Source organism: Porites lutea, chromosome 4 (assembly GCF_958299795.1).
Source record: "Porites lutea chromosome 4, jaPorLute2.1, whole genome shotgun sequence".
Classification (NCBI taxonomy): Eukaryota; Metazoa; Cnidaria; class Anthozoa; order Scleractinia; family Poritidae; genus Porites; species Porites lutea.
In genome coordinates, this window is record NC_133204.1 from 42,214,868 (window position 1) to 42,242,426 (window position 27,559).

The 27,559-nt window shown below is 39.5% G+C and overlaps 2 protein-coding genes across 2 annotated transcripts in view; one reads left to right on the forward strand and one right to left on the reverse strand.

The window, feature by feature from the left end:
* The first annotated feature begins 203 nt into the window (after nt 1–203).
* LOC140933661 (serine protease inhibitor dipetalogastin-like) lies at nt 204–9,470 on the forward strand. Its single transcript, XM_073383265.1, has 3 exons — nt 204–622; nt 2,021–2,599; nt 7,099–9,470. Exons 1-3 carry the CDS (start codon nt 577–579, stop codon nt 7,548–7,550), a joined length of 1,077 nt encoding a protein of 358 aa, XP_073239366.1. The 5' UTR covers nt 204–576; the 3' UTR covers nt 7,551–9,470.
* A 3,569-nt stretch (nt 9,471–13,039) lies between these two features.
* Nucleotides 13,040–27,559, reverse strand: part of LOC140933662 (Fanconi anemia group I protein-like) — a 31,461-nt gene continuing 16,941 nt past the window's right edge. Inside the window, exons 36-50 of the mRNA XM_073383266.1 lie at nt 27,086–27,188; nt 24,469–24,551; nt 23,021–23,143; nt 22,430–22,481; nt 22,095–22,171; nt 21,776–21,826; nt 21,117–21,185; nt 20,352–20,451; nt 19,176–19,324; nt 18,459–18,503; nt 17,715–17,771; nt 16,427–16,585; nt 15,510–15,605; nt 14,172–14,309; nt 13,040–13,249 (exon numbers count right to left, since the gene is read on the reverse strand). Of these exons, the coding sequence (XP_073239367.1) occupies nt 13,115–13,249; nt 14,172–14,309; nt 15,510–15,605; nt 16,427–16,585; nt 17,715–17,771; nt 18,459–18,503; nt 19,176–19,324; nt 20,352–20,451; nt 21,117–21,185; nt 21,776–21,826; nt 22,095–22,171; nt 22,430–22,481; nt 23,021–23,143; nt 24,469–24,551; nt 27,086–27,188 (1,437 nt within the window). The 3' untranslated portion in view covers nt 13,040–13,114. The remainder of the gene's footprint in view (nt 13,250–14,171; nt 14,310–15,509; nt 15,606–16,426; nt 16,586–17,714; nt 17,772–18,458; nt 18,504–19,175; nt 19,325–20,351; nt 20,452–21,116; nt 21,186–21,775; nt 21,827–22,094; nt 22,172–22,429; nt 22,482–23,020; nt 23,144–24,468; nt 24,552–27,085; nt 27,189–27,559) is intronic.

Genomic DNA, 27,559 nt, shown 5'->3' on the forward strand with positions numbered 1-27,559 from the left:
CTGATCTCCCAGAAGAATGCCAGTACGTCTGCAGGTACGTGCGGCGATTTGTTTCCCTGTTTCCGACAGCTGGCTTTGTTGGCCTTCCCGCCGTGAGGCGCGCGCCACTCGGCCAATCGATGACTGACATCTTTCTTCCTTCGTAAACATTTTCTAAATGCCTGCTAGTCTACACCAGGCTTCACAAATAGCGATAGGAAACGATGATTTATAAATTTCAGGGGTCTTAAGCGGTGTGAGGAGAAATAAAATCGCAGGGATCTGCTTTTCCGCATTGAGCTGAGCCTCTTATCGTACAGAACCGCGACAACCCGAGCGACGAGTTGTATGACCCAGCTGATGTTATCACAAGAAAAACACCCCAGTAAGTTTACTTTGTAATGAATGGAATGCCGCCGGAATTTTCAAGGACAGAAGCATTTAGCTGGGGGAGTAGGGTTGAGAGGTTGATTGGATAAAGCTGCAAGTGGACGCATTCGGCGATCATTTCAGATCTACCTTCGACGCGTTACGCAACTCGACAAGATCTGCTGACAGCTTGGTTGACAAAGGCGAACGCGGCTTGATATTTTCAAAATGAAGGGAATATTTCTCTTCTTCACGGTATTGCTGTTGATTTCAGGTGAGTACGGTAATTTTTGAAGTGTTTTTTGTTCATGAGAAGAAGAGGCGTCGTTGTTAATTGACAAAATCTCGATTCCCTTTCCAATATAAACTTCCGTACAGCTTTGTACCGATATATACCAGTATAAACTTTTCGTCAATTTCAAGTCAGTTTTGTTTTGATCTTGCGCTTCTAGGACAGAGCCCAGGACAGATTTGTCATTATAATTTTTCCCCAAAGCGTGCTTGAACACAGCTCGTATCAGAGCTCTGAGAGCTAGCCACGAACGAAATACCGCCCTCTTTGCCCTGGAACGCTAGACGCACAAAGGCAATTATCCCCTAACCTACGCCCAAGTATCTGACATTATCTACATTACAAGAGGGAATTTTCGACGCGTGCTTGCTTAAAATATCATTTAAGCTGATTTTTCTTTTAACTTCGGGCTACTTCCAGAACCCAAAGCCAACATAAACAACGCAGATAAAGAGTGCCGCTGACAGAGTTTTCAACTTCTCCTATAACACATTTACGGGGTTATGAACTGTTTAAACGGTTTTCTATCTGTTCGGAAATTGCGATCGCCGATAAAAAGCTATAAAATGTCACGATTAGAATTGGCGGGTTACTGATCTTTTTCTCTGTCTTTAAGCGGCGCTTTGTCAACTCTGTTTATCTAACGACTCAAAACAACCTGTCCAGTTTTTCGGTGAAGGGGGTTTACTCGAGATTCCGTCTTTTCGGATGTCTTTTACCGTATTTGAGACGGTAAGTCTTTTCAAATGTCAGTCCACAAATATGCGCGCAAAATTTGCCCTTCGTGGATATTATATCTTAACTTGATAGTAATTATTTCTTAGCGGGAACTTAACGACAGCTTTTAGAGAACCAATTCGTCATTCCACCGGATTGTCGTCGTATGCAATGACAATTCTTCTCAGGTTCAACATTTTTATGAGGTGTAAATGTTCATGTTCTCACTTTGACAGAACTCATGTAAATCGTTTTCTAAAGGGTTGTTTAGGAGATAATCCCCTTGCAATTTCTATTGTTAGATTCATGTCTTAGACCGTACATTTTTTCATCAGTTGGTCAAAATTGTAAGAGTTCTTAACAATGACATGACTTTGAGGTGTTCAGCATGGTATGCCCCTAATTAAAAAAGGAACTGTGAGAGCTCGTGAACAACGTTAGACAGACGAAGGTTTAGTTTACATGCCGTGAGGGTCGCCGGCCGGAATCTGGGCTTATTAAATTTTACGATAGTTCAACACCGGAATTACTTTCATTTTTCTCTTTTGTTTGATGGTAGGGTAGAATCGGTTAAAAGATTGGAGTTTTAATTTTTAACCCATTGTTACAAATTAAAAAACGTTAATTACAATTTAATTTAAACTATCTTTCCTATGGTTACAGTGTTAGCGGCTGAAGGAAAGAGAGAAAAGTCGAAGCTTCGTCGAAGAGTTTGCAACAAACCTTGCAACAAAAAACTTAGGCCAGTGTGTGGGAGTGATGGCAAAACATACAACAACGTATGTCTGTTCAACAACGCCAAGTGCCAAGCTAATAAAACGGGTAACGTTTTGAAGATAAAGTCACGAGGACAATGCGAGAATTCCACAGTGAATATCAGCAAGGTTAAAAAACAATCACAAAAGTGCTTGGTGGCATTAAAGGACTGTAATAAGGTCGTGAATTCTACTAGACACTCCGTCTGTGGGAGCAACAACATAACATACTTAACGTTTTGCAACTTTCGTGTTGCGCGCTGTCAGGCGAGACAAAACGGCAGAAATCTAACAATGCTGCACAAGGGAGAATGTGGAAAACCTAAGGTCAAAAAATCAAGAATGTGCCCGCTTGAAAGCCAGTGCGACAGACAGAACGATCCCATTTGTGGAAGCGATAAGAAGACCTACAAAAACACTTGCCTGTTCATAGTCGCCAAATGTCAAGCGAAGGTGAACAACAAAAAGCTCATCATTAAAAAGAGAGGTAAGCTAAAACCGAAGAGGTGAATTTGTGATAGTTTTCATTAGACGCTGCAAAGCGAGGCCTTTGTTCATCTTTACGTTATTAAATTTAATTGATTAATTAGCTCAGTAGTAAGGGGATATCATACAAATACGATAAAATTGGACTTGCCTCTTTTAATACATTTTTCACATACACTCTTGTTTTATAGAAGAATGTTGTTTTTTTCGGGCCAGGCTGAATATTCTTATTTTTCTGCCGATTTTAGCCTGAAAATATTCTTGTATCATTCTTGAATTATAATTGAAAAAGAAAGAATTTATCATATCCCTTTTTTCTATTTTGTGGTGTTTTTTTTTTTTTGCTGTCTATTATAGATATGTATTTCATGTACCGCTCATCGAACTGTCATTAGCACTGAACGTTTGGCTATAACCAATGCAGGTTTCTTCGTTTTGTTGGGTTGCCGTGAGATTAAGCAATAATTTGATACGATTTTAGATTTTTTCGCTTCCATCTTTCCCCTTTTTCCCAGAAACGCCTGATACTCAGGCTAGTTTATTCTTAACATATTCTTAAAATTTTGCAAATTTCAGCCTCGATATTCTTATAAAATATTTTCCTATAGAAAAAAAACGAGTGTACAATAACAAAAAAATGTTACTGGCAAAACCAAAATTATTAATCCAAACAAAGACCGCGTTTAAATTTTTGAAAGTGCGCACCTTTTATTACCATTAAACTGCGACCCTTATGCGATAGGCAAAGATCATATTTTTGAAAGGTTAAATCCCTTAAAAAAAAACTGTCACTCATGTCTTAGTCGATTCATAACTTGATAGCGGCAAAAAACAAATGCAGAAGCTTAAAAGCAATGAAAAATATTGCATGGAATTCTCCTTCCAAAATAAACTTGTTCCCTTTAGAGAAAGCAAGATTCTCCGGCAAGTGGTTTGTGCTGTGCTTTGAAATACAGAGTGAACTATGCAGAAACTCGATACTGATTTGTAGCGCTATCAAATACAATCATTGAACGTACCGCTATTTTGTTTTTACAGTGCGGGAGGTTTGTTTGTGTTGGCCTGTCGTGAAAACACGAGCGAAAAAAAAAAATTCAAATATCCAAGAAGAACACATTATCTAAAATAAAGGAAAGCCTTCAAGAAGACTGCTGCGGAAATAGATTCTGTGTTAAAGAATGTCATTCTTGCACTTTAAGGGAAAGGAAAACAAGCGTTTCGTTTAGGAGTTTCCGCCTTATAGGCGGCACCCAAACTCTTAAAAGCATTAAGTTTGTTTATTGATTATAGAATCTAGAAGAGGGCGAATGGATTTTGTTTAATCTTAGAGGAAACGGAAATCGAACCAATGTTTTCTGTTTTCGTCTCCCATTTCCGTAAACATATTTTAGGAATCTATTTTGACCTATTTTTAAAAATAGTTAATACAGATGTTTTATAAAGAGTAAAACATTTCCAAGCTACACCAAATGAAGGGCATAAATTTCGTGGAATGATTTTTCCTACATATAGCACTATGCAAAACTGGTCGAAAAAGTAATGCTGAGGTGATCAATTTTACTCAGCGAATGGTCATTCAAAAAGAAATCAAGGCCGAATTTCTTCCAACGGAATAAGAACCGTTTTACCTCTCTCTCAAAATGACTGTGGATTTAGGTTTAAAAGCGGTTTTCCTCCTAAACTGTAGGCACGATTTCCAGCCTTTATGAGGGAGTACGGCTTAATTGTATGGAGCCTGACGCACCCTTGTAAACCTCAATTTAAACCTTTGAATTTGAGAAGTTAGCTGTTGTATCTGCTCAAAATAAAATTTCCGCTGTAATTATAATCAAGAACGTTTTACTTTAAGAGCTAATTGATCAAGCAAGATGCACGTATTCAGTCCAAAGCGATTAGCACGGGGCGTCAACGTAGCAACTGTGACGCGTTATGAACCCCTGGTGAAAGTTGCGTTTTAGTTTTCACTTAAAACAAGTAGTAACTTTAGCAACACAATTGTAGTGGTATTCAGCAAGGGTCCAAATTCAGGAGGGACCGGTCGAGGCTTGGACTCTAAACATAGAACACGAAAACTCTTCTGCAAGCTGTTGTCAACAATTACAGTGACTCTTTTGCAGTAGAGGATTGAAAAGAAAAATCATTCGAGAGCTTGGCAGTTAAGGCAAATGGAATCCAATCCGGAAGAATGTTCATCGGAGAATGATGATACTGTTCAACATCAACAAATTGCCGAGTTTGCGAAATAACAGTAAAAACGTGGTAACTATCAAAAGATACCTTCAGCAGCGGAAGTTTTTTCACCTTCCGGTTTTGCAGTCTTTAATTTAATTTGGTTGCTATACTGAGGTGAATTGATCTCGATGTATGTTACTCACACGTGGAGGCAATCAAAGTCAATACTGCGCGCGACGTTTAATTAAAAAAGGTCAGGAAACCTTGCCTCTCCGTAGATTATTAAATCACATGGGCTGGGTACGGTCTTTTATGAAGTCCTCAACTTTATATAAGATCACGCAGTTTCTCCTTTAAGTTATGTAACCGATGTCATTCAAATGTTTAATTCTACGTATAGTAGTAACATTTTGTCAACTGAATGAAGAGTGTAACAAAGTTAAAAAAGTAACAAACTGATCTTACACAATATATAATTTCGGCACGTCGTACGTGAGGCTTGACTAGATGGATATAACCCTACAATTTGGAAAACTAAGCCCGGCTTCCCCCAGAAATCAAGAATGATTCCGCGCGAGCGCTAAACAACCTAGATATTAGGGGCGAGGAGGGTCTTAATTTTCCGTCTTTTTTATAACTATCCAAGATTATGGATCATTTCATCGGATGGAGAGCTGAACTGATTTCATTGAGCCCATTCCGTCATATTTCTTTAGAAGGAATCTGCTTTCATTGTAGATTTTACGGGTTTACAGTTCATTGATACAGTACATGGATACATACAAAGAGGATAGACATGCCCTTTTCTATCTTCATAGAGGGACAGGGTAGTCGATCTGCTTGCTTATGCTGACAGATTTTCAGTGTTAGTCTAGCCAGTGTGGCGCTCAAATTCAGTCTTAAAAACGCGTTTTATGCTTCTACGCAAACGAATATTTTTTGCGCCTACGCAAAGGCAATACATGTATTCTTGTTGATCAGTAGCGAACACCTATTACCTCAATTTACATTCACCACTGCTTTGATGGAAAAAGAAAGAATTGTCTGATCTGAACTATTACCAGTATCAGTAAGTTTCCACATCCCACAAATGTTCTTTCAGATAATATAAACTGAAATAATGATTATTTAAACCGTCTGCGGGCTGACTAGTCAATGCCTAAGCCGATTTGGAACTTGTCAACAGCTTGCATGCAATGTGCGTGGGTGATTTGAAGTTTTCAAAGCGTCAAGGACTAGCCATCCGGAAGATCTATTAAAGGCTTAACTTCTGAAAATTCCGATAATTAGGCTGACATAAGTGTTCTTTCGTCATACCACACACTGTATAAATTTTTCCACCCGGTGACTACTGAAACAGAAACAATTGAAACAGTTCGTTGTTTCAAAAAAGGAGGCACATATTTTGAAAACAACGACAGGAAATGCCTTAAAACTTTGATCATCGCTCTTTTGTTAGTAATCGAGTTCCAGTGAAGTAGCTTTAAGAATGCATGTAAAGGGGATTATATCAGTAATCGTGAATAGAGATTCCGCCTTAAATATGCTCAGCACTGCAAATTCCGCCGGTATAGCACATATTAAGTAGGTTCCTATGTATGTACTTGGTGACATCTTTGTAAACTTCAAGTTGTTTGTAGAATTTTAAGCTTTATCCTCATAATTCTAAACATTCATGCTATCATCTGCCGATGTAAAACATAAGTAGACCCCTGTGTATGTTCTTAGTGACATGTTGATTTCCCTTTTTTCTTGTCTGCAGTATACAAAATGGAGGCTGTCTCGAAAACAAAAACTTACCCGGCGAGTAAGCTCTCCTATGGAGAACTTACTCGCAGGCTAACAAAGACTTAAGAGTTAAGACTCTAAGACCTCTCGAGAACGGACCTCGAAAATTAAGACCTGGATATACCTGTCATGTGTTGTTGTAAGGAGATGCTGTTATCACGCAGTTTTGAATGAGAAGGTCTTAGATTTCGAGGTCCTAGTTTTCGAGGAAGTTTGGTTGAGTTGGGGGAGTGGATAAGTCACTTGTAGGCAACGCCACTAAATGTTAACACATATTAGTTATTACAATTCCCTAGTTCGATTTAAAAGCGTTCATTTATTTACTCAAGAGGGTAGTGGGTCTTTTTTAGCACTTTTGGTTTAGAGAGGTCTTAGTCTTCGACTGACCTACAAAATGGCTCAAACTCGATTGGCGTTCACAAAAAACAAATACTTGCTGGAATGTCCATCATCTGAAATCACATGCTTTAGAAACATTTGTTTGCATTTCAAGTTCGAAATATTATATCATGAAAGAAACTCTCCTTTGTTTTTTTCTAGGCGCTTGCGGTACCCGCACCTCCTTCAAACCATGTCCAAAAAAATGCTCACCGAAAGAACGGCCTGTTTGCGGCTCGGACAAGAAAACGTACAAAAATGGCTGCTTTCTTGCTCTTGCCAAGTGTGGTTTGCCCAAGAAAGACAGAGGCTCACTACGTTTGGAGTACAACGGGCCTTGTGGGGCACCTGCCACCCCTAAACCATGCCCCAGATGGGAGGACTGTAAAATCATAGATAAACCTGTGTGCGGGACGGATGGCAAAACCTACCCAAATGTTTGCCGCTTACGGGTTGCCATGTGTCACGCGCGGAGAAACAAGCACACGCCCATCAAACTTAGACACAGAAGTGCGTGCAAGACCAGGAAGGGAAAGAAAGAAAAAGGAAAGAAAGGCAAAAAGAATAAGAAGGAAAGATCTAATCGTAAAGGAAGAAAAGACAGGAAGGAATAAAAACTCCCTAAGGACAGCGAGGATATTTGTTTCGCGAACCCGCGTTCCAGGCGTTCAGATAGTATGGACGGGGCAAAGGAGGCAAGGAGAAGTGAGCAGGAAAATTCTTTCCTTCTTCCGCTTTTTTTCCATCCGTTTCTCATTTCGCGCTACGTTCCACTATCTAAACGCCTGGAACAGGCTGTTGTTTCGCTGACTGAAGGTTAGAGAACTAGGGTAGAGTATTTCGTTAGGCAATAGATTTTTTTAGTCTCCCTCGCAGCCGTTATTAAAGTAGTCACTCTCCTCCCTTTGTGGGGAGGAGCGTTGCGTGACGACGCTAAAAACAGCTGTGTAGCAGACAGGGAGACTATAGATCATTCTAGGTCTTCAAAAAATTATCTTACTTTGTTTCTAGCTTTCGGGTTGAAATCTCCCATTATTTTGAAATGATGAAATAGTGGATAAAATCTTCAGTTTTACAATTTAAATTAAAGCCTTTGAGAAGTAACTGTCTTTATGTGGTACAGCCCATGTTGTTTCGGGTGATTCATCTAAGTGGTCAAACTAGGACTTTACTAAGTAATTGCCACTTTAGTTAGCGAGCGAAGTTGGCGATAACGTTGCCGCTCAACGTTTTTTTTATGTCTTGAACACGTTTTGTTGGTAAATCATTGACAACTTTAACGAGCAATTTCAAATGAGAAGAAATGAAATCGTTTGGCGCAGTGGTAAGAACACGTGACCAGGCTCCAGTTGTTCAAAAGGTGGATAATCCATGGCCACTGGATAAATCACCATCCAGTGGATAACGCAATTGGTCTTCGTACTACTTGTCCCCCGGAAAGGTTTTTTTTTCGGTGGATAGCACTATCCAACCTTTAGACAGCCGGGGCCAGGAGTTCCATCAATGAGACATGCAAAAACGTATGTCTCGGTCTCGGTTTTTGAGACATTCAAAAACGTATGTCTCGGTACAGTTAAAGGGACACAGGTTCATGACTGACTTCTTGCATGAAACCTCTTTAAATAAAGCTAGAGCAAATCCACCACTTCGCCTAGAAACATCTCACTTGACTTATTTGTACATTGTATGATTATATGAAACCACCAAAATTGTCCCAAATTTTGCAGAAACCATACTGAAGGGTTTCAAAAACCTGCTCGTACGGCAACGTTAGCGCGATCTTCATCGTAAATAGTACTTAAGAATGTTTATAATGCCGTGTTTGACGGTTCGAGCTGTTGGGTTGTTAACTGAATCGCTTAGCTATGAATTCAGTTAGTCGAAGTACCATGCGAAAGCAAATCCGAGAGGTTTTATTTGAGTGGTTACAAGATTTCGTTCGGACTCTGAAGTTAAAGTTGCGTCAGTAGCCATTCAAAGTAGGCTTTTACGTAGTACTTTCCCATGGTACTGTTTATAATGAATAAATATTTTGTTTATAAGACTTAAATGAGTAATATTCAAATGAAATCTGTCGATCAAGACGTTTCTCTGACACTGTATTTCCTTCTATATTATTGAAAGGAGACTTGTTAGTCGATTCAGTTTTCTGCGGGAACATTACTTATGACCAGGAAACAAGTAAATGTTTGTTTTTGTTCAAGCTGTTTATCAGACGACTGTTCTGCTACTTTTCTTGCTCTATCTTGTCCCCTACCAGGGGGCGGGCCTCAGTACAGCGAAACTAAATGTAATCAGTGAACGTTGTCCAAGATGATGTGGTTGGAGAATGGAACTAAATTTTTGCGTACAATTTAGCAAATGTTAAAAGGTTTTGGTTTCCTTCGATGAGTTACGAGTATTCAGCCGTAGTTCTTATATTTTAAAGCGCTATGCACATATCTATCACTCACAGTTATGTCCGAGACGTATCACTAAACTAGCTTGAGTGGCGTTGAGGCCACCCCAATAAAAGTTGTTTTGCGAGCACAGTGCTTATATGGAAAATTTACATTTTCCGACAAAAGTCGGAAGCTCCTAACGTTGTCCACAAGCCTCGGCTGGTAACTTCACCATAGTCCCGGAACCCCGCAAAAAGCACTTGGTTCGAGTGTCGATGTATTTAGCTCGAAAGTACCGATTGGAAACACTTTATTCAACAGCTCTAACTGGAAACGGGTCCGGCATTTTACGCGGTCATCCGAGCCACGCGAAGGTCTAGTCACATGCAGAGCAAAGGAGGTACCATCATGTCTCAGTGATTTTAAGACCACGAGTGTTGGCCCGGCCCCGCGAATCGAACCCAAGACCTTCCGCTCTGCAGTCATGCGCCCTACCGACTGAGTTAATTCTGCTGCGGTCAAAGATATGCGAACTAATTTAAGGCAAATATAAAATAAGATCGACCGAAGTAAGGCTGTTTGAGCCCGCGAGACTGAGCAACCCCCATAAACCCTTGTTTTCACCAAAAACCGCCCCTCTCCCCTGGGTCGATGTTACATTTTCACAACCCTAATTTAAAAACCGGCCCTCGATGACATCATACTGGGATTAAATGCTGCTTACTCATAATAGGTTATTTGCATGATGGCGTCATTTTACTACTACGACCAGAATCCTCTTCGTTTTTCCTTTCATATTCTAATTTGGTATTCCCAGTGCGGTTTCGAAAACAAAAGCCCTAATTTGCACAGGAAAGCAAAATCCTGAAGGATAAGAGCAAAATTGTCTTATCCACTTGTCCATATCCTGGTCGTGCTAGTAAAATGACGTCATTGTGCAAATGGCCAATTCAAAAGTTTTAAAATACCAGCTTAGACAACCCTAAAAAACAGCAGTTTTATTGTAGGCTAAAATGAATTTGCCACACCTACCGGCTTTGAAAACAATTGAACTGAATTCTGTCATTTCATTCTTATACTGTCAAAATTTTATTTTGTTGAGTACTAACAAAACAAGTACCGAGATTTTGTCAACAGATGCAAATGTTAGAACTAAAATAAAGGGTTGCCGCATCCTTTGTTAAAATAGACTAAACTCATTATTGCTCGTATTCCAGAGACAGTTCCGCTTTTTGGTGACGTAAACTAAGAATGCCTATAATGAAAACTTTCACCTTGTTCGTTCGGTTCCACTCGCTTGGTGTCCATGCAATGACGCTTTTTTATCGGCGGACTACGAAGTTAAATATTGTAACTTTTGAGTCCGTGGACAAAGTCCTAGGAAGTTATCATCCAAGTGAAATCTTTTCGCCAGTACTTTTGCGTGGCGGTATTTGCTTTTTAGCATTTTACAGTTATTATAAGAATTTTCATTAAATTTGGATTTAGATGGGTCAGATAAACCCGATGAGAGGGCAAAGAAAAGCCTCTTGTACCATCTAAACCTCAATTAAATGAGATTTAGACCTTGAAAAGCTCAGTAATACAAGTGACGCGAAATTGCGACTTCTTTTGACGTTATTTAAACGGTTTTGGATTAGGCGGCTCAGCGGAAAAAAACATACAAAACAAGAAATCGAAAGGGATGAAACAAAGTGACAGAAACTATTTAAGACCCCTCGTTTCCACTAACACTTTGTGATGTTTTTTTAGGCCGAGATAATCGGACTCCGATAGGAATTTATTTTACAAGTCAGATATCAGTTTGAAGTAAGGTGTTTTCTTTAAATTGCGTATTTCAAGCTACTTCGAATCACTGAACGAATTTTCACCGAATATTTGTTTAGCGTATAAGCGGCTATACAATTTTGCGTAACCCTTTCTCGTGTCTGCTTTTTTGTCACGATTATCATTTATTTGTTGTCTTACCATAATGCGATTAATTTTATTAGAGTAAGGCAGCTTTTTTAAAAGCTTTAAAATCTTTAAAGATATTATCGCGGAATAACTCAGGAGCCTCGCGTCCGCATACCCTGGTGCAGTGTCTCCTTTTATGGCTTCTTTGGAGTGTTTTGGTAAGATTAATATAATTTATCACGGGCAATTTTATCTAACATTGAAAACTGTGCGACGGGATATAAAAATAGGGCAAGAAAAACAAAATAAAAATAAAAATGGATCCCATTTGGAGCGGTGTCAACATTGCCGGAAACTTGAGGTCACATTACATAACAAGGTGACCTCTGGGTATAGACGCCGATAAGGAAATAAAAAATAGAAAAAGAACTGTCTTTAAGTTGGGACATATATTGCCTATTGGGCGGTAACAGACAACCTTGAGTGTGTCTCAACTGCTTATCTCAAAAAACGCCCGAAAGAATGGATTTCTTGGGGGGACGCAAAAGTAAAGATAACTGGAGCAAAAAATAAATTAAAAAATAAATAAAAAATAACAAGAATTCCTTTACGAGTTTTCTTTAACCATTTTTCGCCAATATGAGCGTCTACAATTTTTGTCCTTCCACCAATTTTGCAGTTGTAGCCGTGAAGATGACCTTGTACGCAAAACAAAAACTGTCCGTTTGCCTCCACGTAATTTTCCGAACTTTGTAAAAAAAATTTAAAGCTCCTCATCTTCCTTTGTCGTGTTAGTTATAAAGTATTTTGTAACAGTAACATTTTTCGTCGCAAAAGGCCCCATGCACAACACAGTAAAGAGCGATCAACTTTCCCTTTTCAGTGAAAGACATTTTAAAGGTGTCACAAACACACGGAAAATCGTCACACGTATATTTAAAATCACTTTTGGTTGTTTCAACAAAAATAATGAGCATATTTGGTCTTTCACCTGAGCAACGCGAGTAGAGTCGATAACATCTGAATTCTTACTTTTAACAATCACAGAAGATAAAACGCCAACCTGGCAGTAATCCCAATCTCTTGACCTACCACGCCTCAACAACAATCAACATGAGAAAGGTTATGGGAACCAACAACTGAAGAAGACGTTTTAATCTGAACCCTTCTCCGTTGCGCAAGAGATACGTCTGAGGGAGAATGGAAGTAGTGTAAAAACTCGCGACTAAGAACTTGGTTTTGAAGAACATGTTAGGCTAAAATTTGCCAGTTAGGTCCCGTCTATACATGAACCTGTTTAGCCTAAAATTTGAAACAGGTTCTTATTCTCTAAAACATTTCTGCACACTTGGGAGAAGAGGGCTGCAATGTAATGGTATGCAGGTTTTACATAAGGAATGAGCTGAATACCACTAAATACTTTAAGAACTACAAAGTATATTTTCGTCTCAAAATGAGAACGTATTTAACCCTTTAAACCCTAGTATCAAAATTCAGATTCTCATTTGTTGTCCCTATATGTTTTCAATAGAAGCAGTGAGCAGAATTTGTTGAAGTATCAATTAGATTCAGCTTGTGTGATCAGGCCCTCAATTCTCATGACCACTGTGTTTTATAAAGCAGTGATATTGCAAGGAGAAATTGGACGCTGATCACTCTTATATTAGGGCTTAAAGGATTAAGAACCTAAATATTCAAGAACCTGTTTGGGCTAACTTGGGAAAACCTGGGTACTTAATCGCGGTTTTTTACTGTATTTGACTAAAAGACCCAGCGCGCCGGAAAGGCTTAAAACTCTCATAAGGTTGAGAAATTTTCCGCGTAATTTGCATGAAACGGATTCTGCTCGGACTGTATCGGCATCGTTATGCTGAACACAACAGCAAGACCCGCAGGTCTGTCTACTTGTTTCCTTGAGACAGTGGCTGTTTTGAAGATTTTTGCTTTAAACTAAGCTTGCTTGTTTTTTTGTTTGTTTCCATGAGTTTTCCCTTTTTCGCCGGGGGCTCTTTGCTTTCTTCCTCTTGAGACTTGTTCTGTGAATTAGAAGTAGATAGTTCTCCAAATCAAAATTCGAGAACAATTCTAACTTTTATTCTTTGAAATATTCGTCCAATTGAAAACTGAAAGATGAAGGTTCCTTGGTGGAGTTTCAAAGTGGTGAAGAGTTCTTATTTAAAACGGCCGCACAGAACATTGCCCAGACAGAGACCAATGGTTCCATGAGATGTTTGGTTAATTCACTCTGGTACTAATAATAATAGCAGATAGTACTAGCTTGTTTTCTTTATAATTATATAGTTTGATTAACAAATGTTAAGAGAAAACCCTTTTCTTTACAACAAATAACCAATGTGATCACAAAACAGAGTTTTGCAGGGGAACAAGGTAGGCAGTTCCCTTTACTAAAACTGGTTTACACTCGATGTCTTCTTGATTGGCTGAATATGAGAAAGATTTTAAACTATGGGCGGCAGTTGGCTAGTTTATTTGAGTCACTAAGTTCTTATAGTAGTACAAGGATTTCAAACATTTTTGTAATTTGTACCAAGCCTCGCTAAGAAGATGGTAGTTTAATTTAATCACAGAAAAATTGAAGAAACTCCCTGCTGAAATAAAATGTTTGTCTGTCTGTAGTAAGCTCAGGAGCATCAAGTCAGAGTTAACGAGGACGTAAGTTCATATACGTGCCCAACGCCAGTGTTTGCTTTCTAATGACACAATTTGTGGTAAAAGCGTTATGACCCAGCGCCCAAATTACTCGGCCAGACATAGCTCACAAACACGTCCACTTGAGAAGCGGTAAGGGGACTGGTGATCGTTACTGGAGAGGCGCCGGTCAGCTGATCTATTGGCTAATTTTTCCCCAGTCCCAGAAGTCTTTGGGAAAGTTAACTCGACCCAGCGTTCCTCTCGTCTGGTAATTATAGTGGCGAGAATTCGTTGGTTTAAACTTACCTCATCTTGTTCATCGGCGTTAAGTTCATCATCATCCTCTTCATCACTGGACTCTTCTCTCAGGGCGGCTTCTAATGTGGCACCATTAATGCGAAAATCTCTTGCTGTGCTACGTTTGAAGTGTTCCATTAAGTTGATCTGTGAAGTATATTATATCATCATATGGCTGATAATATCAACTCAATGGCAAATGAAATAAAAACGCCATATGTTCTTGTGGGACGATTAGGAGCTGAGGAAGGCAGGGATGGTGACTTATCAACCTCCCTTTAATCTGGAGTTTATGCATCGATCCTTTACATTTTTAGCCAGCAAACTTTGGAATGCGTTACCTCCAAAAGTCGGAGAATCACAAGACATTGCGTCATTTAAGCGATCTCTTAAAGCTCACATGGCTTAGGGTGTAGTCCTTGTAAATTTTGTAAACAGATTTAGTTTTAGATTCTGCTTTTAGCCATTTTGTAGATCTATTTATAGTTAGTATTTTAACAGTAGTAATGGGTAGGTTACTAGCATAATTTTTTTTTTTAATTTTCTAATTTGTATACGCGTACATGTTTTAACGAGAACTTTAGTGCCCCTGGGTGTTACGTGTTTAAATAAAGGATTTGATCTGATTTGATTTGAAAAATTCAAAGTGGCTCGGTTGTCATCCTATGACAATGCGTACGAAATGCGTTCCGCAATTGTTACTGCAGACGCCCCGGTCAGCTATTGGTAAACTTTTCCCCGTCCCTAGTAACTGTCCCAGAAGTCTTTGCGAGGCTTCCTTCTCGTTTCTAAAGAGGCGAGTTGTTGAGCATAAGCGGCGACCAAAGGGAATCTCTAAAATTCAAAATGGCGGTCAAAAGATAGGGAAGTAGGTGAAAGTAGAGCTTTAATATTAGGGAGCTTAAGCAACAACGACGACGACGACGGCTGCGAAAACGTCACTTAAAAAAGGAGGTCGCGCTACCTCAAACTTTGTCGCGAATATTCCATCTCGTTTAATTCGTCAAATGCTTTTGGAGATGAATTCTAAAGGACTGTATCATAGTTCAAGAAGAGAAAATGAAAGTTTTTGTCTTGTGTCCTCGTCCTCGTCAAAACGTGAAATTAGGAAGTTTCACGTTGTCGTGCAACGACGGCTAAGAAATGTACAAAAAAAACGTGATACACGAGCAAAGTTGTTGTTTTGTTGATTTAACCCATTGTTTTTTTGCCGTTCTCGTTGCCGTCCACGTCGTGGTTGCTTACGCTCCATAGTATTACCCATCCTTCCGAGTTAATATGAAAATTTTCTTTTAAGTTAAGGTAAACGAATGATCTCCTGATACACGAGAATTAACGTGAATTTACCTTGGACTTTTTAGACAACTGTATCAGGTAACGTTCATATTGTTCAATTGCATAAATCAGATTTGGTATCGACTTCACTTCCTTCATCACCTTCGCCTGAAGAAAGAAAAAAAGTCACATTTAATTACGAACCTTTTAATGCACCTTGTTTAAGTAAAAAATGTAACGCGATTAAAACATAACGTTTCGGCGACAACATGTCTCCATTATCAAATGCAAATGAACAGAGACGATAAACGATATACAGTTGAGCCTCTCCACATCAGCCACCTTGGGAACAGAAGAAAGTGGCCGCTGTAGAGAGGTGGCCGCTGTAGAGAGGTGGCCGTTGTGGAGAGGTGGCCGCTGTAGAGAGGTGGCCGCTGTGGAGAGGTGGCCATTGTAGAGAGGTGGCCGCTGTAAAGAGGTGGCCGTTGTAGAGAGGTGGCCGTTGTGGAGAGGTGGCCATTGTAGAGAGGTGGCCGCTGTAGAGAGGTGGCCGCTGTAGAGAGGTGGCCGCTGTAGAGAGGTGGCTGCTGTAGAGAGGTGGCCGCTGTAGAGAGGTGGCCATTGTAGAGAGGTGGCCACTGTAGAGAGGTGGCTGAAGTAGAGAGGTGGCCGCTGAAGAGAGGTGGCACCTAAAATTTAGGAGCTGGCGACTTGATTTTTAAAAAAGTCTCCGTAAACTAAAAGAGTTGGTTGAAAAATGGCAACTAAGCAAAGACTTTAACTTGGAGGGTTGAAAGCGAAATGAAATAACTAATGTTGTCATCGCCAAAACGTCATGTTTAATCGCGTTACTGCTTTTAGCCGGCAGTGAGAACCCGCCTTTGAAAAGTCCTGGCTACACCCCCTTGCATTTAGTCGACGTTCTTCATTATGAAGACGTAGCCATTGTGTAATTAATAGTAGGCGACAAAAAGTAAAAACAAGTCTACCTTTCCAGACAGATTTTGTCCCTTGGCTGTCTTTTTCCTGTCTTTAGCCTTGTTCTTAGCAGTGGTACTTTGTTCCAGAAGGCTCTGAGTTTGAGCTGCCTGAATGTACGTGAGAAGGGCGTAGACTTGTTGGGACAAGTGAGTGCCGCTCATTTTTACCTTCAGAGAAAATACAAGCTGAGGCAAGTGCTATGTAATACTCATTTATGATAAAATAAAGTCGGGACCAAGGAAATCTTTTCTCCTTTGGCCTGAACTTTCATGCAATCTCGTCCACTTTTGCACACACTCATGGAATTTAAACCTGATCTGATTTTTATTAGAGTTGTTCAGCGTTTGAGATACATGAAGTTTAAGCGAACTAAATAGCTACACGGTCAATCGTTGCCGTTGTTCTGTTCAGCATGAAGACTCAACTTAATGTAGCGTCCTTGCATGGAGTCTTTTCCAGTTTCCTTTTTCTTTCTGTTCGTAGTGAAGTGATCGACTCAACCTCATTCTTACGTTTTCCGAATTATAGGGGTTCGGTGTGGAAGTGTAGAGGTAAGGGAAAGCCCCATTATTTCTTTCCTTTTAGTGGAAACACTTTCAATCAAGATGCCAAAAACGAGGGCAAATGCTTCATCACGGGTTCCAAACACCTAGAAACAAATCAAAGCACGAGGCCGTGGAGGTGTTTGGAATCCGTGATGACGCACGAAACCCGAGTTTTTGAACTGTTATTCTCAAATGAAACAATAAAAAAATTATGCAGTGGCATCTTTTCTCTGTATTGCATTGTTTCCATGAGTTGCGTTAGTCAAGTAACATCTCATTAAAATGCTAGTACTTGATCTGAGATGAAAAACATGTTTCATCTCAGATGAAAACCTGGTGGTGTTTTATCTGGTGTTCCATTAGGTATCAAGATTCACCCACCTGACCCAAATGGTCGTCTTTTAATGGCTTTTGACTGCATGAATAATTAATGAGTCTGAGAAGCTAATGTCCAAAGGCTTCTTTATAATTGCATTGGTTCTAGGTTCCCCAACTCAACTCAACTCAACTTTATTAGAAAAATATTTGCAAATACAACGCACAAGCGACTAGTTCGCAGTTGAAAACGTGCGGAGCTGCTCCAGGCACGTCCGAACCCTCTATGTGCGATCCCACGAAATGTCACTTTTAAAACCGAACAAAGGTGAAATCCAAAAACCAACTAAAAGCGTTTCCTCTTTCGTTACACCTCTTACACGTCTTTGATACAAGTTCCAATTCGTTCAACAGATTGCAATATACAGTCCCTTACCAATTTCTCAAACTTTGCTGGAAGATAGCCAAGTCTTTGACTGTATAGGGACAAATACTGCAACACAAACAAATAACATTGCGCCACGGAATCACCACAAACAACGTAACAAAATAAGCAAAGATTTTTACTTGTCGACCTCTTACTTAGACGACGAGTAGTCGCCCATTTTTCCTTAGGGATAGTAGAGCGAGCAAATCTCTCGCGCCGCGTGTCACCTTTTCTCGCGTGGGTTGATTTCACGCGCGCTCGCGTTTTGCTCGCTCTACTATCCCTGAGGAAAAATGGGGGACTACTCTTAGTCTACCTCTTACTAGGCATTTCAACTAAAAATGTATTAAAAACTGAAGAAGCTATCATTAGTGCCAAAAAAATGAAAACGACAACCAAAAAAATTCTTACAGAAGGAAACAAAGAAATTTTACCAGTCCAGTCACAATTTACACTTCTGTTTCTTGAGATAATAATTGGCACGAAAATACCCAACAGCTATTGACTCAGCCAAAGCTACTTAAGTTACCTCTACAGCAAGGAGCCCAAAAGTGCGACCTCCTTCAATTAACTCACATTCTTTCATGCAGACATTAACCAATCAGAAGTCGAGGACGTTTTCCAGCTGGCTTCTGATTGGATTAGATCTGTACAAAAGAATGTGAATAAATCAAAAGCGGTCAGAATTTTGGGCTCCTTGCTGTAACTTCACAATTAAGGTGTAATTAAGAAATGTGATTAATTTTCACTCACATATTTTGCAAGAGCACCAAGGGTATTGTACACTTTTGTCAGGACCTACAAAAAAAACACTAAACTAAATCCTTTCCGCAGTAACGAGGAAGACAAAATAATGGGATAGCGTCTTTTGACAAACTACAAGAGTAAAACAGGTCACTTCCTACGCCAGCCAAACAGAGGACCGGATTAAGTACCACGTGATTAAAAAGGACCAAGTGTCAGAAGTGATCTCTTTTTTAAATCCTCGAATCCCATGACTTTCGATGACTTTTTTCATGACCTTTTCAAGTTTTCCATGACCTTACGTTTAGCTGTCACTTTCAAACAGTGGTTTGTTGTTTTACAGTATTTTTTTTTACCTTGAACAGTTCAACAGATACAAACTCTGGTGTCCACAAAAATGTGTACCGTTTGCGCCGTTTAATTACTACTCTTTATCTTACATTGTCCTTGCTTGTCATCTGCAGTTGCTAATCTACCACACAAAACTTTTATTTCCCATGACTCTTTCAAGGACCGATAATTAAATTCCATGACCTTCCAGGCCTAAAAAATGAAATTCTTAAATTCCATGACTTTCCAGGTTTTCTGTAACATGTACGAACCCTGCTAGAATAGACAGCTCTTGTTTTAAGTAGAGTATTTTAAATGGGAAAGCACGGCCATAGTCACCAGGAAAAAAGAGGCCGCCAGAAATATGTATGTCACACGTGCAGAACTCGCACTTACCTTGAGCGCGGCTTCCGTACACGGACCGTCTGGAAGAGCAGACTGAGACAGCTCATGAAGAGCAGCAACAACCGTGCAGAGACGGTGGCAAATAGCTTGCCCTAGGACACCACGTGGACAGCTTTCAGGGGAATTTGGAACCTTGTCTTCTAAAAAAATATTAAGCCATGTCAACGTTTTTTTTACAGCGTTACTGTTTACTAAGTTTCATACGTAGCTCATTTATGATTTATAAATCCTCTCACTGTAGTATTTGGGTGTGGAAATGGTACTGAGGGTAATTTAGGTTCCTGGGAAACTGTGCACCTACACGCCACCATTAGTAACCAAGCCTTAAGTCATGATGGATATAATATATTCCCTGGATTAAGTAGGCAAATAATACGTTTTTGAATAGACTTTGAAAGAACGACGTTGAAACCCAAGTTGAATTTGCGTTAAAAGTTATGGAAAGGGTTAGGGTCACCTGTTTTTGATGTATCAGTTAAGAAAGACAGCTTGCTAGTCTAAGTACTTAAATTGTTCGGAATTTTGGCGGGTCGTTATGGTAGTGTAGGGTAAGGAAGAGAGTTAAGGGTACAAACGGTCCGGGTTTGACCCCGGGTTGTGGTTTTCTTTCTTTTTAATAGGAATACTCTCAATAACAGACGAACAGTTTTCTACGTGTCTTAAAATTGGCCGCGACCGTTTAAGAAGGGACAATGCCTAGCAATAACTTAATCTTTCTATTCTTTTTCTTCCTTAAAACGACATAAGACAGCATAAGGACGCAATGAAAGTTAATTCTAAAAGCTAAATCCGTTTTCAATCGGTCATATCACCGATATGTAAAAAAAAAATGACAGTCAAATAGCGCCGCATTGATGCTGGGACGGTACGGTACTTTTTGAGTGAATATTTGTTCTTACTCTTAGGGCCTGTTTACATGGAGGTGGGGGACCCCAGGTTGGTGAGGTAACCCGCTTTGGTGGAGTAACCCGCCTGTTCATACGATATCTCATACTTAATAATTTGATCAAGTTTACATGATAGGTGAGGTGAAAATATAAGAGATTATATGTACAGGCGGGTTACCCCACCTAAGCGGGCTACCTCACCTACCTGGGGTCCCCCAACTTTACGTAAACAGGCCCTTAGGGAGAGTTACCGGTAACAAGTATACTCTTCCCATCTCACCTGTTGTACCAGTTACGGTGGATATGGTGTCGCCTTTGACCTTTACTAGTGCCCATTCCATTTCATCCACAATTTTCTCAATCTGATTCACCAGTAGCAGCTATGCAAATTTTAAAGTTGACCATTAGCACAAGTGTTGATTTATTATTACGCTCCAAAGCGTATTTTTTCAAAATACTTACTGATAAACTCTTTCCATTTGGAAAAAACGAAGAGGAATATGCAAGTGAAAGTTAGTTTCGCTGCATTGATTGACAACAACCAACCATTTTATACGTTTATAAAACACAGAATAAATCAAAGTAAATCAGGCAAAAAAAAAAAACTACCCGGAATAGCAAAAAACCAAACGAGCTGAGAAGTAACAATAATTAGATTACATTCTATAGGGTCGTTACACACGAAAGATAAAGAAAAAAATAACCTAAATTCGGAAGAATAAAAAAAAAAATAATAATGACGAAGAAAAAATAATTAATTCAATTAATTAATTAATTATTTAATTAATAAAAATAAAGTAGAACAGCACAAAACAAAACGGTACCAGATAACTTTAGGTTAGAGCTGTACCATGTCAACACAAAAGAGCGAAAAAAAAAAGATGAAAAATATAGCAAAAACTACAAAAATTGACAGAGCCGCTGAAGGGCCGCCATAACCGCATAACAACCGCTGACCTACTCGATACCTCGAAAGACAATTCAACAAGGCAACTCCTTGGCAACAGGATTGCTCAATTGGAAAAATATATTGGACTGGACTTACTGCTACAGTTGGCGCCGCAGTTTTTGGATTAACGATTGCAAAATGAGTTCTGTCTTCAACTTCAATTTCCTGAAAGGGAATACAGAATGACTGAGTTGATTTCTCTGAGAAATTTCGAACAAGGGTACCGTACTGTGGTGGAGTTAAGACTTGCATCCTTAATCTAGTATGTTAATGTTTCGCGCATTGGATTTTTGTCATTATCGCCATTTCGTGACGTAGCTAAATATATTTTGCTTTTTTTCCACCTTATGGCCGCTGTTTTGGAAAAAACATTGACCATGGGGAAACGGGAATGCATTGCATAACCGGTTTCCGATACGTTGTCAGACCGAAAAAAATTATTTATGTGACACCGTTAAAGCACTGTCTACTTTCTGCTGAGGGGGTCTACCTCCTAGCCCGGTCAATTTTTCTCCATATAAACGTTTTGTCTCGCCCAGCCGAGTCAACTGAGTCAAGGCGAGACAATCAGAGCTTGTCCGAGGGCTAATGATCCGTCAAAGGGGTCAACGTTTTACGTATGTAAACGCGCGCTTAAGTTGATTCGGCTGGGATTGTGACCCTTTTACCCAGGACAGGTTTTCTCCATATAAGAGCCTCAGAACATACTGTACAACTCCCAAACTGTATGAACTGTACTACATGAATTGCTGTACCTCATCAACATCTCCAAGCTGACTATGAACGTCTTGAGCAATATCGCGAACCTAGAGCAATGAGAGAGAGAATTACATCCTGTTACCTTGGGGTGGAGTCAAAGAGACTTGCTTCTTTGCCTGGAAGTCGAATAGCAGTGAAGTGAACAGCACAAACAACTTGAAACATGATATAAAGATGATGTGACATGACAAGAAACATGATGTGTATGGATGAACAGCATTGGTTTGGCACAAAGGACATTTATAAAGTTCATGTTTAGCCGTAGACTTAGTATGATAAACAGTGAAAAGCTTTCGTTCTTTTTTTTTAACTTACCAATCCTGCGCTTGTTTTTGACTGCAGTGTCAGAGAGTACAGCAGGGTCATTAAACACTTGGTGAGTGAAGGATCATCTACAAAAAAGTAGTTAGACACAGAATACAGTGAAACCTCTTATCTTGTAGACCTCAACGATACGAACACCACTAACTATTACGGACATCTCTGGTATATTAACACATATCTGTTTTTTACATGAGCCAGGGGATTCAGACAAACCAGATAAAGCACATGAACCAGATAACCCATGAAGGGATGCACAAAAGTCAGATAGGTCACTTGAAACAAGAGCGGCATCACAAGAAACTTGAAAAAGAAATTATATTTCTCACCAACGTTGTGGTCTGCGCATATTCTGTGTACCCAGGTCTGTAACTGTACAAACTAGGAACAAAAAATGTAAAGGTTTGCAATAAATCGGGAGACGGGTAGCAAGCCACCGGAACGGGAAAATGATAAATGAGAAGGGCCAAAGGCAGAGAATAAGCTACGAAATGGCAGTAAAACAGAGAATGTGTAACAAATACGTTTTATAGCGCCAGGGTTCAAAAAGCTACAAAGAACTTAACAAAGCAGTCAGAACAGGGCTCAAAATAATTTTCGTACGGTGGCCGGACACAAAGGCCGGCCAAAGAAATTTTCGCTCTGTCAAGCCTCGTTTCTGACCAGTCGAAACATTGGGGAAAAAAATGTTGACTGAACCTTGTGTAATTTTCTATCAATGAACGTATTTGCATTTGTACAAAGAGACAAAATCCAACATTTACAAGTGAGGATTTCGGTGTTTGTTCGAGAATGAGAGTGTGCGTGACCCGTCAACATAACCGGCGAGTGAAGTTTCTGGCCGGTCATTGTCCGTTGACAAGCCGTTATTTTGAGCCCTGCAGAATGATATGTAAACAGTACTTGTTAAATGAAATTACCTGTTGTCCATCTGGCTCCAAATGTTGTGCTAATAGTGAGATGACAGTAACAAGTGACTGAGTGTCCTTCAGACTTATGTCACCGTCCTCATCAGGTGACGAGATGATGCTGATGATCAAACGCTGGAGACAAACGTTTGAAAATCAAACTATGAACTTCTTACACACACGTTTTTAAAAAGACTGAAACTACTCTGGGGTGAAATTGCATTTCAAAAGCGCTTCATTTTCTACAGATAACGGCCACACATCAAGATTAGCCAATTTTTACCGTTATATTTCTAGCCATAAAAACCTTGATCCTGAAATATCTCGATAACGCTCTTATAGATTTCGCTTTAAATTCACGAATATCGACGTGGCTATTGGAGGAAAAAGCTCCCGAGAACGATTTTGAAAGAAGAGTTCCCACTGCCGAGAAATACGGTTGCAATTAAAATATGGCGTAATTTCGATGCTATGACAACTCCGATGTCATTGTAATCCTGATCAAAACGAATTTTCATCTTTACCTAATTCAGATGTGGTAACAATTTTTCCAAATCTTTGTTAATGACGACGTATTTTATGCTCAAACTTGGGAGGTACTGACCCAGAAAAACCCTATCGAGCCACCTTAACCCTTTAAATCCTAAGATCAAAATTTGAATTCTCATTTGTTGCACCTATTTATTTCCTACAGAAGTAGTGGGGAGAAGTTGATAAAATATCAAGCAAATTCACCTTGTGTGATCACGTCTGTAATTCTCATGATCACTCTGTATACAAAGCATTGATATTACAAGGAGAAATTTGATGCCGATCACTCTTAGCGTTTAAAGGGTTAATGATTTTGTTAGAAGAGGACTTACCTGGACCCTTGCCCATTGGGTTAGTAAGCTAAAAAGGTTACTTCGAATCAACAAATTTTTCCACATGGATTTCACTGTAAAAATTAACGTTAAAAAAGAACCACGTTTCGACCGTTCGACGGTTATTTTTAAGTTCAGAAGTAAATATTCTAGAGTTTTTAGCCAGTATCTCATCAGCCTTTTCACAATTGCATATGAGCACATGATCCCGCAAAAAACTACTTGTTTTGGGCTACCGGACAGGACTTTTTTCGAGCCTTGGAATGACCACAAAACACTGCTGTGATGAAATGCGAAACCGGTCGTTTCGATACGAACTCGAGCAGTGAAATTGCACAAAAATTTCGATCACTTCAAGTAAAGTTTGCAAGTGAACAAGAAAAACATTTTGGGTGAATATTCTTCGCTCTCTAAGCGAAGCACCTGAAACTATTTACACCTTGAAGCAATTAACTTGATGTATCGAAACGACCGGTAACCGTGAAATGCGTAGATAAATAAACCCTAGAAGTAAAACCAAGCTGACCAACAAAACAAAATGATGAAATGTTATGCAATATGAGCACTGGTAGAATCAACAAAAAAAGTGTTGCAGACCTGGAATTTCTTTATTTGTGAATAAACGTCATCTTGGTTGGTTGTTTCTTCAGTTGCACTTTTGTCTTTATCCTGGTTTGAATCTAAAATGATATAACAACTATGACAACCACTGCAGTATATGTAGTGGTATTTTTACATCAGGTAAGATTATCTCTGAGTGAGCCATCAGCATCCATTTTAACTTGTTATGTAATACCATCACAGTTACCTCTAAGAAGGCCGTGTCGTTAACTCACCGGCGCTACAGACGAAACTAAACCTCAGGTTATGTCCGTCTGCGAGCCAGCGCTAAAATCCTTGTTCTGGGTCCCATTCTGTGTCCCAGGATTTGAGTAAGGGCCACGATTGGCCTGTTAAACAAGCCATTGTCAATTTGCCAGTCAGGTTGAAGGGAAATATTCGAAACATACTTCCGGTAATTAGTTGAGTCCGTTGGGGGCCCAGAACCAGGGTAAGATTATACACAGGCGAGTGCTTAGCCTTTCAGCATCAGAATCAATAGCTATTTTCCATGAAACGCGTGTAAGTGACGATTTAAATGTAACCTCTACAGTAGTGGCTTTTCAGGGCATTGTACTTTTTTTTTCAATTACGTGATGACGCTAAATGTCACCTGTTTTGGGAATGAGGAAACTATCGATAAGGGACTGGTCAAAAAGTATGGGGGGGGGGGGGTGGGCCGGAGCAGAGAGGGGGTGGGTCATGAGGTTTTGAGCCTGATGCAAGGGGTGGGTCGTGCAATTTTCAGCTACCCTTAGGGGGTGGGTCAACCTATTTTATTACATAGATAAGCACTAACTACTAACGAGACAGTTGACCACACTTGTTATATAAAACACAAGCAGCTGGAATTAAATTGCTAAAATTCTCACAAACCTGTTGTGCGAGAAAATGCAACGGGTGGCAGGCCGCACATCCCGTGAACCCTTTGTTAACCTTTTTTTTTTTTGCTCTAACGAGCATGTCCTTTAATGATTTTCCTTTTTTGTAAGGAAATGATTGGTGATTCTTTAAAAATTTATTAAAGTTATGGTTGGTTTTGTATAAGATTCCATTTTTATTATTCAAGCTTCCTTTATAGTAGACACTGAGGGCTGGTATTGTGTCACAAATGGCAATATTTCTTTTTCCTCCTTGTATGTTTTGTTTTAGGAGTTTAGACTCGTTTTTGTAAATTTCATTTCTGATAGTAGGTCTTCTATCAAAGTTTGTGGGTAGCCTCCGTCCATCAAGCGTTTTTTTTTTTTTTTAAAATTTGAATTATTTTCCTCAAAGGTTGTTTCTGAGGAGTTTTTCGTAGGATTCTCAAGGCTTCTCCTTTGACAAATCCTTTTTAAGACTTGGAGGGTGACACGAGGTGAAATGTGTGCGCAAGACGGTTTCCGTTTGTTTAAAATGTGTCTTTGCATCAAGGATAGATTTTTTTCTTGAATCTTGTGCCTCTGTATACAACCGTGTCTAAAAACGCTGCATCTCAGTGTCAAATGTTGCGGCCATGAATTTAACAGTTGGGTGATGTAAGTTTGCTTGTTCAATGCAGGCTTCGATGTCTGGTTTACACATGTCCCATAGGGAAAAGATATCGTGTATGTAGCATTTCCAAACTGTTGTTCTAAAGACAGTTTTGGTTAGAGTTGTTGTTTCAATATATGTCATGAAAATATTGGCAAAGGAATCAAAACTGCTGTCTTGTGCCCATTACAGTTCCATGGTTTTGTAGGTAGTGCTTTCCATTGAAGTGGAAGAAATTTTCTTTGAGGATTAATCTAAGAATTTCCGGCAAGTAATGTGTAGGAATGGGTTGTCTTTGTAGAAATTTTCATATGCTTTGTGACAGACAATTTCAATATACCCTCGTTTTTCACATTTGTCTTTTCAGTAAAAGGTATGATTTCTGTGATTTTGATATTGGTTGTAGCAGTGTATCAACAAATTTTGTCAAGCACAGAACAAGGTTAGGCCATCCTCTTTTTTTTCTCCTTTTACCGTCGTCCGACCGACCCAAATTTTTGGCATTTTTTAAAAAAAAGTAACGACGTAGTTACACCATTTTTCACTTGAAATAATTCTTTTAATCAGAAAAATGAGCATAGTAACAGCACAGAGAAAAACAAGAACAAAAACATGAACATTTTTCACAGTATATTGTACATTTTGTTAATCCAAATATGTGAATGTTAACTTTTAACGTCTTCCTGGGGTACCAAGGCCTACTATTCCGAGACTTCTTTTGATTTTTTTTTTAAGTTTTTTTTTTCAATCCGACCGACCGACCCAATATCAGGAAACGCATTCGACGGTAAACGAAGAGAAAAAAAGGGGATGGCCTTAGAGGAAACCAAACATCCATGTTTTAACTAGGGGGTGGGTCATGCAATTTCCAACCTTGCTTTAGGGGTGGGTCAGTCATTTTTGTGCCGAAGGGAGGGGGTGGGTCATGTGTTTTTTATCAACCACATTTCCAAATGCTCCGGCCCACCCGCCCCTATACTTTTTGACCAGTCCCTAAGCTTAAAGAAGGATAAAAATGTCTTTGAAACAGCAAACTCGGTAGGTGTTAAGGGTTTTTAAACCATTTGAAAAAATAAAAGCAAAATAAAATTTAACCACTCACCTATTACACACAAAAAATGAGGCAACTTCTGGGGGAACATGCAACACATAATGTTAACCACGATGCAAAATCCTTCCACACACAAACTGTTGATTTTTTTACCCTGAGAAAAAAAGATTAGGGAGACTTTTACTTTCTAAAAATCATGAAAACTTCACCTAGAGGATACAAGGGGAAATCACTACCAAGAAGGAAGGAAGGAAGGCAAGGTAACCTTAATTACCATAAAAAGGAGGGAGGGCTGGGAGGTCCACGCCTCCCGAACCTTGCATTCCCGGCCCTTGTCCCTTTTTTCTTCGCTTGCACTCTTTCGCCTTTTTACGATTGTGAAATATTAGGTGCTGTTGGATGATTTCCCCTGTTAGAACCTCTTAGAACTCCTAGTTCCTCACCCATTTCCTCACCCACAAAAAAGTGTGCTAACGTTTGGTTTGATTTCTTCAAAAATCATCCACTATTTGAAAACCTAAATCA